This window comes from Corylus avellana, chromosome ca5 (genome assembly GCF_901000735.1).
Source record: "Corylus avellana chromosome ca5, CavTom2PMs-1.0".
NCBI classification, from domain to species: Eukaryota; Viridiplantae; Streptophyta; class Magnoliopsida; order Fagales; family Betulaceae; genus Corylus; species Corylus avellana.
Window position 1 is genome coordinate 34,392,579 of NC_081545.1, and position 17,151 is coordinate 34,409,729.

At 37.2% G+C, this 17,151-nt stretch overlaps 3 protein-coding genes across 9 annotated transcripts; 1 reads left to right on the forward strand and 2 right to left on the reverse strand.

Annotated features, from left to right (window-relative positions):
• Positions 1–598: 598 nt before the first annotated feature.
• On the reverse strand, positions 599–11,797 carry LOC132180294 (DExH-box ATP-dependent RNA helicase DExH17). Of its 7 annotated transcripts, none has more exons than XR_009440113.1 (28): positions 11,526–11,797; positions 10,325–10,415; positions 9,841–10,024; positions 9,352–9,513; positions 8,864–9,101; positions 8,701–8,737; positions 8,565–8,611; positions 8,234–8,271; positions 8,045–8,066; positions 7,700–7,912; positions 7,417–7,573; positions 7,275–7,326; positions 6,541–6,612; positions 6,324–6,373; positions 6,113–6,230; positions 5,961–6,024; positions 5,793–5,876; positions 5,542–5,667; positions 5,256–5,452; positions 4,972–5,160; positions 4,615–4,866; positions 4,461–4,510; positions 4,176–4,193; positions 3,721–3,803; positions 3,426–3,624; positions 3,303–3,340; positions 2,269–3,205; positions 599–681 (listed from the first exon to the last, which is right to left on the reverse strand). XR_009440113.1 is itself a non-coding variant. In XM_059593067.1 (28 exons), the coding sequence occupies exons 3-28, from the start codon at positions 10,390–10,392 to the stop codon at positions 2,328–2,330; spliced, it is 3,636 nt and encodes a 1,211-aa protein (XP_059449050.1). In that variant the 5' UTR covers positions 10,393–10,415; positions 11,245–11,349; positions 11,526–11,797; the 3' UTR covers positions 2,206–2,327. The 7 variants fall into 7 exon arrangements, 5 of the variants coding, with proteins under 5 accessions (XP_059449050.1, XP_059449052.1, XP_059449048.1 ...); XR_009440114.1 differs by having other exon boundaries at positions 619–686; XM_059593067.1 differs by lacking the exon at positions 599–681 and adding an exon at positions 11,245–11,349 and having other exon boundaries at positions 2,206–3,205.
• On the reverse strand, positions 11,798–13,510 carry LOC132182214 (pentatricopeptide repeat-containing protein At2g13600-like). Its single transcript, XM_059595403.1, has one exon. The coding sequence runs from the start codon at positions 13,508–13,510 to the stop codon at positions 11,798–11,800; it is 1,713 nt and encodes a 570-aa protein (XP_059451386.1).
• A 632-nt stretch (positions 13,511–14,142) lies between these two features.
• On the forward strand, positions 14,143–16,937 carry LOC132180989 (high affinity nitrate transporter 2.7). Its single transcript, XM_059594016.1, has 3 exons — positions 14,143–14,825; positions 15,259–15,871; positions 16,481–16,937. The coding sequence occupies exons 1-3, from the start codon at positions 14,309–14,311 to the stop codon at positions 16,722–16,724; spliced, it is 1,374 nt and encodes a 457-aa protein (XP_059449999.1). The 5' UTR covers positions 14,143–14,308; the 3' UTR covers positions 16,725–16,937.
• The last annotated feature ends 214 nt before the right edge of the window (positions 16,938–17,151 follow it).

The following is a 17,151-nucleotide window of genomic DNA, read 5'->3' on the forward strand; positions in this document are numbered from 1 at the left end:
GATGGCAATAGCTTTGGATTCCAATGAACTGCCACATGGTCATACATGTGAAGATGAGATGGTATAGATTACCCACCTCATAAGCGGCTTGAATTTCTGCCCTAGGCCCCTAGCTGGGCCAATTAGCATATAGCGTGCTTCTCAATCGTGTAGTTGGGAAAACTTATTCAGGCAATAACTTCTCAAATCTCAAACTCTGAAAAGACAAGGAAAATCAACTCCACCCTCACATCAATGAGTCATGCCCAATTTGTTATCCCCATAATTAGTGAACCCCACTTCCATTTGAGTTTAGCATCCTATGCAAGGAAAAAAAAAATCATTTAGAAGATTAAAAAAATCTTTAGGCAATAACCACACTTTGAACCAGAGTGAAATTCACCCTTAATTTATCCAAAACCCAAGTGATCCTTCACATTACTTAGCAGAGAACTGATTACAAAGCACAAAAAATAAAAAAATAAAATAAAATAAAATAAAATCTGGCTCGCTACTCATCTTCCACAACAACGCTGATTTCACCCCTATCAAGCAGATCATAAAATTCCCTGGTCCTCCTCATCCAATGATGCCTTTTCCAAAGGTATCCAGCCATAAGGCTAAGACTTATCCCATAGAAGATCTCTTTGATTATACTCGGTCCATGATAGGCAGCATGTTTTATGTTAGGACCAGCCATGCCTACTCTGCAACAAAATTAAAAAAAATTAAAGGTTGTTGAATAGTTTCGATTGGTTTCTTCTGCCTGCCTATTTTACTTATAAAAAAACTTTTTTTTTTTTTTTTTTTTAAATAGCTTTTTCTTCCTTTTTAACAGCAACCAAATGGAGCTTAAAATTAAATTGCTAAATCATACGTACACTTCCAGTTTCAGTGTCTAGAATAGTTAAAGAAACGCAATTGCATTTTCAATCCAAGTTAGAAAATAGATAATTTGACGGACTACGTACCTGTGAATATCACTGAAAAGAGAAAGAACGAGGAAGAACGTCCAGGAAAATGAGGGAAAAACAAAGGCGGAAAATTTTACAAGAAAGCAAGTTGGTTGGCGATGAATCGGGGACCTCTAGATCATTTTTCCTAGGAAGTTTGCCGACTCGAGCTTGGGCTGATTTATGTATATTGTATACGTGGAGTTTTTGCATAGGCACCCAACTATTTTGTCCAACTTTGGACCAATTTTTGTCTTTTTTAAAAAATAAAAAATAGAAAAAATGTCTGAAGCAATCCTATCTATTTTTTGTTTTTCTTTTATTTAGTATTTTTTTTAAATGAAAAATGATATTTTTCTTCATAATAATGACATTTTCTTTTAAGAAAATGTCATTATTATGAAGAAAAATACAATTTTTTTTTAAAAAATACTAAATAAAATAAATGCCAAAAATAGATAGGGTTGCTTCATACATTTTTTTTCATTTTTTTATTTTGTTTAAAACAATAAAGCAAAAGTTGAACTTTTGTTGGACAAAAAAGTTGAGCCTTTAGCATTTGCCATTAAACATGGAGGGGATACGTGTTGAAAAAGGGTCGTAGTTATCGCCCAAATGTCTCCCGCTAAAGTAGAGACGTGGCGTTGGTTTGGACAAAGTAAAACTTAAATGGGATTATGATCCGGCACATGCAATACTTCTCATTTGGACAGTTTATTCTAAATAAATGGTACAAATCGTGATAGCAAAGCAAAAAATAAAGCTTAAAGAGTGTAAACTTTTATTTCAAAGGGTGATTACAGGATTGTGAAATTTTGCCATGGATAAGGTCTTAGGGGTGATTAAAATCACTCTATTAGGAGGTGGTTCGGTCATTGAAGTGACTGGACCGCTCCTTTAATATTCCAACACTACAACTACTACCCGCAAACCAATTTTTTTTTTTTTTTGTCTTGTTTTGTTTTTCTCACGTGCTGTCAACATTCAGGAACCTCAATATTTGATTGATTTCAAACACCTATTTTTGGTGTATGGAGCTTGCTTAAATTGTAGTAGAAACACCGTGGCGCAGATGTTGCTATAATATTATGTCATTTACTAGGACCATGAAGTAGATTAGCATCAGCTCAATCCTGACCCAAAATAGGATTCAGATTCTGTGCGGTTCTAATTTCATAGAAATTAAGAGGTCGGCTTTGCAACCCCTCCCTTAAACTACCCGAAGTCTACAAAAGTTTGAACAATCTAATGAGAGGGATCCTCGTCCCCAAAATATCGAGAAAATATTAGTTATTATCGATGAAATATCAGATACGGGTTATGGAAATATACGTACCAAACTCTAGTTCGAAGCTGAGCAATTGAATCAAATTTAATTCCCTGCCAAAAGAGGAATCAAAGAAATGAAAAGACACTCTGGAACCCAAGAAATGAATCTGCTTCCCTGGTTTCGCTGGCCGTTTCCGACGAGCAGAACTGTCTTCTGGAAACACTTGGAGAACAATGCTGTTTTTTTATTTCTTTGGAACGGCATTGCTGCTTCCTGCTGCTTTTCATGGAGCTAACATGGTCCGCGGACTGTCCATTGTTCTTTAACGTGGAAATATCAGACGATAGCATTTCAATAGATGATAGATCACCAATGGGGCTTGAAACTCTTGGAGAAAGATTCAGTAACCCATATGCACCAGAGGAGCTTTCAGAAAATAAATTGTGTCTGACCTTTGTGCTTTCCTCGGTTATAGTATCTGTCAAGACTTTATCTGAATGCATCTCATTCAAAATTTCAGAGGTAGCAGTACCGGACTCAGTTCGACTCTCAGAGGAGTGTTCCTTCGTCCAGAGTAAAGCCTCCGAATCAATGGTCTTCAATTTATTGATCACTGGAAAATTCCTAGATTTTTTCCGTATATCATCAAATATTGATTCTTCAGTTGAAGTCTTGGATGTGGTCTCTGGAGGAATCGTACATTTGGTAGTACCATGTCCATTACGTTCTGCCTCTCCGGGTTCTGAAGATGGATTGACCACACTCGGTGGTGTAATCTTGTTTCTGTCTCTCTCTTCCAGAAATTCTACATCACTATGGAGTTCAAGCCGCTTCTCACGAGTGCGCCTCCTTGTGAGAGTCGAGGCCTCTGATGATGGGAAACAGGCAATACTTGGTGAGGCCAAGACAGGAAAGTTCTTGGCTTTTTCACGTATGTGGTCAAAAACTGTTTGTGCAGTGATGATTTTGCATTCATCTTCTTCAACTTCAAGATCAGGCTCAGCTGCAGCGATTTGAGGTAGAAGTCGTAAGTGAAAGGAACTAAGGGAGGAAAGATAGTAGACCTTAAAAACTGTCTAGGATTATATTTTGAGCTATACCTTCTTCCATCTCTTCATCTATGAGCTTGAAACTAGGCCTGGAATAGAAAAACCAATTGATCTATTAAAAACCTAATTCAGGCGCCAGTTAAGAGATTTAAAATAAGATCAAAAGATACTCACAAGAAATCATTTTCCTTTTCAGAGTTGGCTGAATTGTGAAGCTCTTTGGCTAGAGCTCGAGATGTAGCTTCATTGTCATCTATAATATGTATTTCCTCAGGTGGAGGAAAAGAGGAAGGCTGCTTATTTCTCTGTTTATATTTCATGCTTGATTTGCTCTCTTTCATCAAAAGAAGTTTTTGGCGGAGATCAATGCCAACTACATGAATAATGATACAAAACGAATCCATTTAGCCTGCAGTTCACTGCCAGTAAAAGTCCCAAAAAGTTAGAGATATCATGGAAGGAGCTATACTGTATTCTTCAAAAATAAGATCTGCCTTGATAGTCAGCTTTCCTTGTTGGGGATTTGACAGGAGAATTGTCGCACTGTAGGGGCTGCAATGAAATTCAACTACCTCAGACATCACTTGACTAAACAGTCTAAACTCTCTCCCTGACAGAAAGAGAAAGGTAATTCTGCCATTGAGCTAGTAGACCGAGATTTTTTATTTATTATTATAATAATATCTTTGTCTTTCTTCATGTTTAATCAAAGGTACTGAGATTTATGGTCCTTATTGTTTAGAAAATTTAAATAGTAATAGTTGCTGTTAAAATTATAATAATTGCAGTTAATTACTAGCTTAGAACATTCAAGATAGTTACTAAAAGAAGAGGAATATAATTTCATATCAAGTACTGCTTTTTATTTACAAATACACTGAGTTATCAAACAAAGAAGGGAACCAAAGGTTTACGTCTGCATACCTGGAAAACTCTTCCACTCTGCAGCAACAACATAGATAGAGTTAAAAAAAATGTTGATGACTGAGGTACAAGAGGTAGCATACAGAGAAGTAAGCACAATACCAAGAGGTCACCATTTGAACCAACCAAATATGTACAGGCAATCAAGAAGTTTTCCAACCAAAAGAAACAGCTGAATATGCGACTGTAGATTTTGGTTTGGCAGAAACCTATTGGCACTATGCTCACAGCACTGTCCTTATCAAAGTATCGGAAGGTATAAAAGAAACAAAAAATCATCATCACCTTATTTTCTCATGGAAGAGAACCAAGTTATCCTCTTCTGAGCCAACAATCTGCAGAAATGAATTCATTAAAGGCACATATTGTGTTTCATTACAATTGACAGTTTGTGAATAAGGTTTACACAAAGTGCCTTATAAGATTCCAGATATCATACCATATCAGCATAATGCCGTTTTGTCGATTGCACTGATTGTGATAGCCTTGTCAATGTTACTACCAGCTTGGACTTTCCTTGCCTTTGGCACTCAATTTCCTCCATCTTCACGTCAACTTTTGGAGGTAGTGAAAGTAGAGAATCCTTAATATGGTTCCCAAATGGGTATTTTCGACCAGTGACTATCTCCATTCTCCTTGGATCTGCTTCAGCTAGCGTCTCAAATGAGTTGATTCCCATTGAATGTAATGCCTGCAAATAGCATTAGAAGGGGGGTGCAGAAAGAAGATTTTTAACTAACCCAAGATTTTGAAGTCATCTGCCATCAGATACACTCAGAAGGCAATAGAAGAAAACCTTCGCAGTCACCATCCCAATTCCAGGTAACTGTTTCAGCAAGTATGGACTATCATCCCAGAGTTTTTGATGTAATGATTTGGCTAGAAGTGTTGAATTCAAGGCTCCTCTATAATTCTTCATGTAAATGAAATACTCTTTCATACACTTAGCAATTCTACACCCGTTTGTGCATATTGAATTCATGTCCTATGACACAGAGACCAAATTTATAGTTTCATATATAAACCATTAAGAATACCTAAACACAACACAATTGTTGTAAAATTATGAGCAGATGAAACCTGGGTCAGGGATAAATCATGAACCGAAGGATCACCAGTCAAGCAATCATTTGCCAAAACAAATATTTTTTCTTCTCTAGTTTGAATACGCTTTTTCCGTTTCCCTTTATCACCAAGGATGTGAAATCGAAGCCGGCTATCTTTATCAGTGTTTATGTCATTTAGAAGTTTCTTCTCATTGCGTCTGAGCTGTATCCCTTCATATTCCAGTAAATAACCCATATCACTTCTTCAATGGGCTTTTCAAGTATCACAGGATACATGGGCATTACATTTATATACATACAAGCAATTTCCTCAGCACGGCATATGATATGAAGTGCATCTTCCAAACTGCAATTTACAGGGGTCTGCATAATGTGTTTCATCGTGTCAAACTTCAAATAGTACTTTGTCATCAGCTTTCCAGGCTCTAAAGACAAAAAATAGGAAAGGGTTAAAAACTGCAGCTTGCAGGGGTCTGCATATTGCGTTTCATGATATTTGTCATTCATAAACACTGAAAGATACTGTTTTATGAGTTAATTATACTGATACCTAGCGGCTTCAACAGGAAACCATCTTCATCAGTCCAGATCATTTGATGTCGCGATAACTCATTAACTTTCTCAACACAGATCTCTGATACAAAATAAAACTGATAAGCAATGGGGGGAGGAGGGGGGGAGCAACAATTATAATTATAATATCGGATGATTACAGCACCTTGCATATCCCTCTCTTTATGGTCACTTAAAGTCCCTTTTCTAACTAAATAATTTTCAGGATTCTGCTTTTGCATTGAAAGTGTCAGAAAATAATTAGATGAAAAAAAGTATCCAGATGATATTCTGAAAGGGATCCGCAGATGCACATGCCTTTTTCATTCTGACATACAAATATGAGCACTTCATCCACTCAATTGCCCTTGTAATATCAGAGACAGTCAATTGAACTATCTCAGCGGTTAAGTGCTCCGTCACACATGAAAGCAATCTGAAATAAGACAATAAGAGCCACCTGATTAGGGGCATGCAGTTTTTCAGAATATTCAAAAAATCAGTTATAAAGTTGAATGGATACACATACTGTGATTCCACCATTTCACATCCATTCAATAGATTCTCATACAAATGGACCTGACATCATTCATGTAAAGGATCGTAAAAGACTAGTTCAGAATGGACAGACAATATGATATCAAACAGGATTGATTCAATAACTATGAAGAAATATATTAACTAATTATTATAAAGCAATATACTCACAGACATGACAGAGATGGAAGGAGAAAGGTTCATCTTACAGTTTCTCTTCTTGTCATGATTATGACCATTCCTGTATCATCAAATGGTGGCCGGCCTGCCCTCCCACTCATCTGCATGCCAGGACAACTAACTAACTTTAAATGGTATATTACAGTTAGCAATAAGACCATTGAATGTAGACAAGCATGTAGAAAGGACAAAAGTTGCTCTCTATATGTCTTATTTTCTTCCTTTTTGGGCTAAATACAGTTAATATGAGGATGAAAACAAAGTGTGTGCTCGTACAACAGCATGTCTCCTTATTGAGAATATTGCACTTTTTCTTATGTTAGGATTCACAAGAATCCCTCTTAGCAGAAATTATCTTCCTAATAACATTGAAAGTGGACCAAAAGTCTGACCAGATAGAGAACCAAGAATTTCCACTTGGCCGTTGAAAATTTTCTGGTCATATAACATCAAGGTTAACATATTGCCATGACAGTTTGAGGATTTATTGTAAATATATTTTGCATTGCTATTTCCAAAATCAAGGTTTAAGTTCGTTGTCATGCAGTAGCTTTGGAAGCTATTTCCATTCAGATGCCATCTCTTGGCCTCTTTTCCTTTAAGACATGACATTAATGTATAAACAATAACAGAACTACTTAAAAGTGCAGAAGAATGCAGCATTTATACGAATTAAATTTCAAATTTATATATTTTTCATCTTTGACAAGAGACTGATTTGATGCAATCATTTATTGAGAGGTGTTTATGACAAGTGCCATACCTGTAGTATAGTGGATCGGTCATATTCCATGTAAAGACCTTTTTCCTTGTTGCTGGACAAAATACAAGTTTTGGAGAATTAAACATGAAGGATGTATTTGAAATTTATTACAAAGCTTAGCTGATCAAATAGCTCAACATACAAGTGTTGTGTTGATTTTATTACTACTGTATGTGCTGGTAGGTTGATCCCATGGGCAAGAGTATTTGTAGTGCAAATAATTTGAATGTCGCCCTTAAGAAAAAGACTTTCAATGAGATTACGATCCTTCAGGCAAACCCCACCATTGTGATAACCAACTGCAAACATGAAATTTATTGAATAAGAGTGCACTTAAAAACAATTTGAGGAAACAACTCAAAATGATGAGCATAGTGATAATTCCAAGCCTAAGTATTCTATAGCAGAATAAGTTTGCTCTATACCACCATAAATGATATAAGACTGCATTTGTTTGTCACTGCATGATAGTGATGCTTCCCTTAGCCTTTCCTGCTGTTCTCTGCTTTTAACGAACGAATTTGAATGACCAAAGGTCATTGCAGTCTGAGAGAGGCACTGCGCTGCTTCTTGTGCTCCTTTTCTTGTTGAACAAAAAACCAGAGCAGATTTTCCCCTTGAATATTGCATGAGAACATCTGCAAATCAGTTATAAGCATCTTTACAATTTCATGATTCTTTATTACACTATTGTTAAAATCAGAAGACCTCATAGAAATAAAGTAAAAGAATACTCAATCATAAAGTTAGTGGCAATGGTCTCTACTTACCAAAAATATAGTTTTGAAGGCGCTGTAATGGAACAAATACAAACCATCATAAATATGAGAAGTGGTTTAAATTAATGACTGAAATTTCATTTTCCTAGTCAATAAATATCTTAGAACAGGGAAACAAAAACAAAAACAAAAGAGAATGGGTTTAATGTCATTAATAACTTCAGCCAACAAAACACTTGCCTTTTCAAATAGAAAGTCATTTTTGGCTGGCGTATAGCCTGCAAGAAAGATAGTTGTGAAAACATATCGAAACTATGAGAACTTTAATATGGATAACAAAATTATGCTCCAGCACCTTCATTGATAACATTATAATGATCATAGGCATCATACTATTCAAAGAGATTTTAGGCAAATACTTACTGCCCCCCTAGATTGTATCAGGTAATAGTGAATTACAAGAGTTGTAGAGTGATGAACTTGGTGAGAAACTTTACGGCCAAAAAGAAATACTGGATGAGAAACTAACTTTGCATTATAAATTCAAGTTTAGTAAACTGAATTTGCATACCAAAAACTTTAGTTGTCAACTTTACAGGCCTCATTTCTTCTCCAAACCTGTCAGAACGTTACAAAGCTATAAATGAGATAAACTGCATCGTGGCGTTGAAGCAATAAAGTTTACTCATCAGTAATAGCCAAGGTACCTTTTAATTCCTTGGACAGGAACCAGAAGCCATTCAGCTGCAGTAGATTATATGCAGTGTCTAAATTGTTAAATGCTAAGCCACTTGTACTTGTTTGAAGATAATAATGTAACATGTATACATTTTGACTCTTAACAAACATCAATATCGTGGCAGAATTTACCAAGGTCCTCAATATTTGGAATTGTGGCAGACACTGCAATGAATCGGACATGACCAAGAGCACTTGATCTCATCTCAGGGTAGCGAGCAAGCATTTTTATTCTGCTAACTATTGCCTCCAAAGTCGCTCCACGTGGATCATTCAAAAGGTGAACTTCATCAATAAGTAGAAGAGCTATGTCACCAAAAAAGCTCAAGCCACCATCTTTTATGCGATACCGAGTCACAGCATCAAATTTCTATTTAAAAGGAACAAGAATTCCATTTAGTCATGCTCCTATTGGTATCAGTTTATAACAAACCTGAATAGTAGGAGAATGCAAACTGTATTATCAGAAACTTGAAATATATAGACATGGGCCGACATGGCCATATATGTGTTGGCTCAAGGCACTGTTGGGCCAAGGAAGTGCTTGTACATGATTCCTATGTGAGCATTCAGTTTGCATTACAGTTGTATGTCCATGCAAAATAGATATGCACACTCACCTCAGGAGTGGTCACGATAATATCAGCGTCCTGTATATTCCTCATGTTGTAAAATTCATTATCGCTGGTCAACTCCAGGCAGTTTATCCCCCATGACCCAAACTTCTCATTCCAATCACGGAGCTTCTCTTGTACTAATGCCTTGGATGGGGCTATGTAGATCTTCAAGGCACATAGGTAGATGAAATGAACAATTGCTACTGAGTGGAAGTATATATAAACTTCAAGATTAATATAATGCAAGATGTCAAAGGACAGAGGTTTGTCTTTTTAATTGCAGTCATCAAATAATACGTTGCTAACAGTACCCAAACAAGGTAGATGAAATAAAGGGGTCAATGATCTTCTTTTTTTGATAGGTTTGCAACTAATATTTAAGGAAAAATGTAATCAGGGATTTAGTAACAGGGGTCAATGATCTTCTTAGAAGTCCCAATCTAGAAAATTAAAATAAATGTCTACTATAGTGTCACTGCACTGGACGCTTACTGCCTTGAGGGTTCCCTTTAAATGGATGAACCTCCCCTCTTCAGAGATGAACTTCGAGAGAAGCCTCAAAATGCAAAGCTCAAAGAGCACTGTTTTACCACTTCCAGTGGGGGCTGAAATAACCATGTTTGCATCGGAGTGGAAACAAACAGGAAAGCATTCGCTCTGCAGCGAATTAAAGTACCTACATGTGTAAGAAACAAAAGTATATTACTACCACATATACCAACATGTGGAGTGCAGGAAGATGGTAACATTATGAAGACTGAAATCAACCATTTTGAGCCAGAGATAGCATCTTCTCCACTATGCTCGAGATAAGCGATTACACATAGCATTTAAAAATGAAAAAAGGGAAAATTCTTGCATGGTGATTTCTAATGATTATTGGTTTACTCAAAATCACAGAAGTTAATAAAATACTAGCTGGAAGAATAACCAACCTTCAAATTTATATATCAACTTCAGAAAGCTCAATATGTACCTGAAGTTAAAAGCTGAACGAAAATGTGCCGGCAAATCTAACACAGACTTCAGTGTATATGAATCCATAGTCCCACTCGCTTCTTGATAGACTGGGGGAAACAAATAACCAAAAAAAAAAAAGTGAATATAAGGATATACATTATCAACCAATATAACAGAGATAACAACATTAATACCCTCTGCAGTCGCTATGAAACACAGTGAAATTCATAAGGATCAAAATGTTCTTTAAGCATGTAGTCAATTGAAAGGCCTTCAGGTACTTGACCACATCCAAGGAATTCAATCATTATAATGCTATACTAAAAGTATCAATGAAAAACATGATGAAAGAAGCATTTTTCATAAAACCAATAATTTCCAGGACTTATGAATGACTTTGAAAACTGAATTCTATCAAAAGACTAATCCTGTTATATTGTTTTACTACCAAACTTGAGTTTTCCCACATAAACAGCACCTAAATTTCAGTAACATAGAGCTTTCAAGTCATAGATCCAATGGAAAACAATATGTCAAATTAAGCGGCAAACAAACGTATCAAATGTCTTTGAATTCTCCAAAGTTAGGAGTAGAAGAAAATTCGTTCATGTATTCAACAAGATAAAACTCCGAAAGAACCAAAAGCAGAAAGCAAAACTAAGAATCACTGTCAGAAAATTCTCTTCTAACATATCAGCCAGATTTCATATCTAAATGAGTTATCATTGTGTTAAAATGACAAATCATTTGAAAACCAGTGGCCTGTTCTCATCATCTACACGACTTGTTACATTCTGACTTCATCATGTACAACGTATCTTTCAGCTATGGTCCAAAAATTACAATGAGAATCAGAAACTCAAATTCCTTCATAATTTGTTCAAAACCTCCTATATCCTCCAAAACACCCAAAGTAGATGAGTTTGTTTCAGAAACCTTCTTCTCTATGCAAATTTGAAATTCTCCAAGCACCACAGGAAGAATTCTTGAATCTCAAAATCTACGATCCACAGTGAACAACCGCAGCAATAGCAAGCCAATCTGAGCTCAATTTCTCAAGCAAATGAAAAACTAGCTTAGCTTCTATGATACAGTCATAAAAACTGAAATTATTGTTAAAAAAAATTTGAAATAGTCGATTCTTCAATTCTAAAACAATCAAATAGAATTAGTTTCGCATCCCCGTGTGTGTGTGAGAGAGAGAGAGAGAGAGAGACCTGAGAGAGCGAGAGGTGGAACCGACTGGCTCGCTAGAGAGGGTTCGCAGAGAAATTCAAAACAGAGATATGACATGACGCCGCACATATATAGTCGGAGCGAGGTTTTTTGGCGGGAGAGGTGGACCGGTATTACATGATGAACCGTGTGAGCGTTGTAACGGTTTTAGTGGGGCCCGACGCCCGAGAAGAACAAAGTGAAATTTCCTTCCGAGCCCTTAAACTTGCACGGAATTATGGATTTTGCCATCGAGTTCAATTATTTCAAGTATCTAAAGTCCTTCATCGGCCAAACCAGAGTGAGAACAAGCAAAAAGAATTGAAGGAAGCATGAGCTCGTTGGGAGCAACAGGTGAGGTTCTTCCCTTTTCTTCAAACAGAATAAGAGATTCCTCGGCAAAACCATTTTCTGCAAGCCCTTGAATCATCACAGCCCAAGAGATTTCATTTTTCTCGGGCATTCTATCAAACACCTGCTTGGAGCTTTGAATATCCCCAGATTTGGCATACATATCAGTCAGGGCAGTACCCACAAAAATGTCATGTTGAATTCCAAGTTTAATGGTTCTCCCATGGAGGATCTTGCCTTTCTCTAATGAGGCTATGCTCGCACATGCACAAAGCACAGTTGGGAAGGTGGACTTATTTGGGATTTCCCCACACAAAAGCATCTCGTGGAATGCTTCAAATACCTTATCAAATTGTTTATTTTCTGTGTAACCCAAAATCATAGTGTTCCATGAGACAATATTTCGGACAGGCATGTTGTCAAACAACACCTTAGCTTCTTCCATCTGCCTATTCAGACTATACCCACCAATCATAGAGTTCCATGAAACCACGTTCCTCTTCAAATTTGAGTCAAACACCAAACGCCCATCTTTACTATTGCCACATTTGCAGTAGAAGTCAATTAGAGAACTACTGATGAAGACATCTTCCACAATCCCAATTTTGAGAGCATGTGAATGGATGTTCATCCCTGCTCGAAAAGCCTTTAGGCTGGCCAATGCACTAAGAACACTGGAGAAACAAGAGATATTTGCGTTAAACCCATGTTGAACCATCTGACAGAAGAGTTTCAATGCTTCTTCAGGATAACCACTCTGACTGTACCTTGCAATCATTGCACTCCAAGAAACCTCATTTCTTACCGGCATCTCATTAAAGACTCGATGTGCTTCTCCCAAGTCCCCCATCTCAACATACATGTCTAGGATTGCAGTCCAAGAAACAACATCTCGTTTTGCCATCCCATCAAATACTCTCCTAGCCAAAGCAATTTCACCCATCCTCAAGCTTAATGTAATTAAGGAATTAGAAACAGATAAATTGTGTTCAAAGCCATCTTTGATAACCAACCCAACAACACTCTTTCCCAAACCAAATTCACCTGATCCTGTACAAGCTCTAATAACAGAGGTAAATGTAACATCATTGGGCTTGACCCCAGATTCAAGCAGCTTCATGAAAAGCTTCAGAGCTTCAATGTTAAACCCATTTTGCACAAACCCACTAATAGCTGCAGTCCAAGAAACCACATTCTGATATGGGTTCCTCTCAAAGTACCACATCGATTCTTCCACCCTTCCATATTTCATAAGACCCGATATCAGTGCTGTCCACGAGACTTCGTTTCTCTCAGGCATTTGTTCAAATAACCGGCGAGCTCCGTCGAGATTTCCCCACTTAAAGTTAGCACTAATCAAGCAATTATCCACCACAATATTAAACCCATTAAACTCCTTCACAATCTCCTGAACCTCACCAGAACTTGCGCAATTAAGATACATTGTGAGAAGTTTTACGGCTATGTAACTTTCTGAGGAGATACCCATCTTGATCAAATGCCCATGAATGACAGTTCCTTCGGAGATCAAGCCTTGGTTGGTAACATTCTTTAGTAGAGAAACACATGATTCTACGCAGGCCCCGAAACTTTTTCTTGGGTTAATAGCAAATAAGCCTTTGAAGGCACTTTTCATGTCGTGGGAGTTATCAACCCTAGAAATTTTTTTTTTGAGGTAACTAGATTTTCCTTTCAGAAGGGTGGCGGGAGGGGTGTACTCTAATCTTCGTTATTGTATATATATTTATAATGATAAAAGGAAAATCACTAAATTGGTGCGCATTGTTTGACTTTGTTGGTATTTAACTTTTCAATCTTTTACAATTCTTAATTAAAATATTATACTATAAATACTTTTTTTAAATCTAAATCATTCATTTCAAATTAAGAGTAATATTATTCTTACAATTGATTTTCTTCAACTCTTTTACGACATGATAACGCGTGTTAGCTTAATCTATTACCTAAGTTTATAAATAATCTTAAAGTAAAGATTTAATAAAAACTTTACTTTTTATCTTTTTTTTAAGTAAAAACTTTACAGTCTTTACTTAGACCTTTCATATTTAGATACTTTTGCCATCACTTCAAAGTTTAAAAAGTTGTAACCTTGAGTTCTCATAATTTTCTTTGTTGAAATTTTCTACTGGATCCTAATTAAAAATGTCAAAATCTCCAGAATACTACCTGTATCCCTACCATAGACTTGTGATTAAAGTTTTTTAAACTTGAAGATATGATTCACAAAGTGCCGAAAAGGAAAAGTAGAAGTTTCCAAAAACCTATAAACGACGGGAAAGGACAGGTCATTGTTTTGCAGGACTTTTGGTTGCTCAGAAATCAGAATCAACCGGAGTAGGTCGGATTGGATGGTAAACCGCTAGAACAAATACCCTACTAGCTTGTTAACGCTTTGACACATCCACCTTCTACCATGGAAGCTCAACCCACAAAAGCACCATCCTTCTCTTTACCCGTGGATCCTGCAGACCAAAAGGCCACCGAATTCCGACCTTTCTCAATAGCCCCACCCCACATGCGAGCCTTCCACCTTGCATGGCTATCTCTCTTCTCATGCTTCTTCTCTACCTTCTCCATCCCTCCTCTCGTCGCCATCATCCGCCAGGACCTCAACCTCACCGAAACCGACATCAGCTACGCCGGCATAGCCTCCTTCGCCGGCTCCATCTTCTCTCGCTTCGCCATGGGACCCGTATGCGACCTCGTGGGCCCTCGAGTCGCATCCGCCACGCTCTCTCTCCTCACCGCTCCCGCTATACTCTCAATGTGTCTAGTCTCGTCGCCAAACTCCTTCATTCTCGTCCGCTTTCTTGTTGGCTTCTCGCTTGCCAACTTCGTCGCCAACCAGTTCTGGATGAGCTCCATGTTCTCCGGCTGCGTTGTCGGGCTCGCCAACGGCGTGGCAGCCGGGTGGGCGAACATGGGCTCAGGTAATAATTAATAAATACAAAAATTACAGAAAATTATTTTCCATCTTATTTGTCATCTAGTTAATTAGTGAGTGAAGTTATCGTACTTTTTACTTTGTAACTTTACGGATTCAGTGATAAATATGTAAAATAAAATATGGTTGAAAAATAATTAAAAGAATTATATAAAAAGATGTACGTAACATTCAACTTTAAATTTTCACAATAAATTGATAAAATAACGTACGTACCAGAATCATAGCAATAAAAAACTCTTCTTTTTTTTTTTTTGAATCTTAATTTAAAAACCCAAAAACTAGAAAAGGATTTTTATTTTATTTTTTTTCACTTGACCCTCATAATAGAATTAGGATTAAATTATAACCTTATAATATTAATTAAGAATCTAATAAATTTTCTTATATGTCATGTGTGACGCAAAATTCTTATACAGGCGTCACGCAGATGGTGATGCCGCTCATATACTCCTTCATCATGTCATTCAACGTACCCTCTTCCACTGCTTGGCGCGCTGCGTTTGTCGTCCCCGCCATTTTCCAAGCACTGACGGCGATAATGGTCTTGGCATACGGCCAAGACCTACCTACCGGGAACTACAAGAAACGTTCCGGCACGACCCCGAAAGAGGACTTGTTGAAAATTCTCTTCAATGGGCTCAAGAACTACAGGGGGTGGATTTTGGCTTTGGCGTACGGGTACAGCTTCGGAGTGGAGCTGACAACTGACAATATTATAGCCCAGTATTTCTACGACAGGTTTGATTTGAATCTTGAGTTGGCCGGGACTGTGGCGGCCAGCTTTGGAATGGCGAATTTCATTTCACGGCCGACCGGAGGGTTGCTCTCCGACGCGATGGGGAGGAGGTTTGGAATGAGAGGGAGGCTCTGGGGGTTGTGGGTGGTGCAGACAGTCGCTGGGTTGCTCTGTGTGTTGCTCGGACGAGTCAACTCGCTGTGGGGTTCCATAGTTGTCATGTGTTGTTTCTCCGTGTTTGTTCAAGCGGCCAGTGGCCTCACCTTCGGTGTGGTTCCTTTTGTTTCCAAAAGGTGAGTTTGCTTAATATCAACTAACCAAAATATTTAAGAGAATTAATCTATATACTTATGTTATTTAAAGGTTTAATAGTTTTTATTTTTATAAAATTATTGTAAGAAAAAATCAAAATATCGTGGGTGGGTACATGAAAATTTATGTCGGTGATGCGATAGTTGCAAAAAATTAGTATGCGTCCACGTACGTTGCAATAGGTGGATAACGATAGTTCACGGACAATTGTTCTGTAGGCGGGCGGCCCCACTTCCACTTGATATCGGCGACACAAGCCATCTACTCTTTTGTTTGTTTGCGAGTGTTTCATTTGTCTTGTATTAATCATTGCAACCTTCTCTTACAAGCATCTCCGGTAGATGGTTTAAATTCAATTATTACTACTTATTTTGCTTCTTTAGTAAATACTTTAGAGTAAACAATGAAAAATCTATTAAAAAAAATATATATGTTAACAAATAATTCAAGATATAAAATATTAACAATATTAGTAATGTGTATATTGCCAAACGGTGTGTTTTCGTCTTCAAGGCAGTTTTAGTTTGAACTTTTGAGAGCAAAGCCTGATACGACAACATATATATATGTGTGGGTTTTGCAATTTGCAGGTCACTTGGAGTGATATCAGGGATGACAGGGAGTGGAGGAACGGTGGGGGCAGTGGTGACTCAGCTGCTGTTGTTTTCTGGCAATAAATACTCGAAGCAGACAAGCATCTCTCTCATGGGTATTATGATGCTCATCTGTACTCTCCCAATTACTCTCATATACTTCCCCCGTTGGGGTGGTATCCTTTGTGGCCCTTCCTTTGAACCCCACAAAGCCGACGGGAGTTATCACCTGCTCGAATAAAGCTGTAAGTCAAGAGCGGTTCACGGATAGACTCGAGTTTGGTGCGGACAGATTTGACTCAGTCTTCACTCATTTAATAAATGAGTAGACGGTGAACACTAAATTAAATTGGATTATTAAACGAGTCAAAAACTTATAATATAAATTCGGCTCGGTTCTTATGAATTCATTTACCTTCATTTTTATTATTTTTTATGGTATTATTTATAATTTTGTGATGGGTACATATAAATTATTTAAAAGATAAATAAAAATAAATCTTTATGTAATATATATATATATAGCTTGGATTATGGTAATTGTGAGTCATGGTATATGTAGGTGTATATGAGTGGGTTTATGTGTATTTATGTAATTATGTGTGTAACAAAAGTATATACATATTATAAGACAAACATATAAACTCGAAATTAGATTGTTTAAGATT

Coding starts and splice junctions, on each gene's coding strand:
- LOC132180294 (XM_059593065.1), bottom strand. CDS start 11,613: ATGTGCGGCGTCATGTCATATCTCTGTTTTGAATTTCTCTGCGAACCC. Junction 8,738..8,863: donor TCCAAATATTGAGGACCTTG/GTAAATTCTGCC, acceptor AATCTACTGCAG/CTGAATGGCTTCTGGTTCCT. Junction 8,067..8,233: donor ATGACTTTCTATTTGAAAAG/GCAAGTGTTTTG, acceptor GTTCCATTACAG/CGCCTTCAAAACTATATTTT.
- LOC132182214 (XM_059595403.1), bottom strand. CDS start 13,510: ATGAAAAGTGCCTTCAAAGGCTTATTTGCTATTAACCCAAGAAAAAGT.
- LOC132180989 (XM_059594016.1), top strand. CDS start 14,309: ATGGAAGCTCAACCCACAAAAGCACCATCCTTCTCTTTACCCGTGGAT. Junction 14,826..15,258: donor GTGGGCGAACATGGGCTCAG/GTAATAATTAAT, acceptor ATTCTTATACAG/GCGTCACGCAGATGGTGATG. Junction 15,872..16,480: donor GTTCCTTTTGTTTCCAAAAG/GTGAGTTTGCTT, acceptor TGCAATTTGCAG/GTCACTTGGAGTGATATCAG.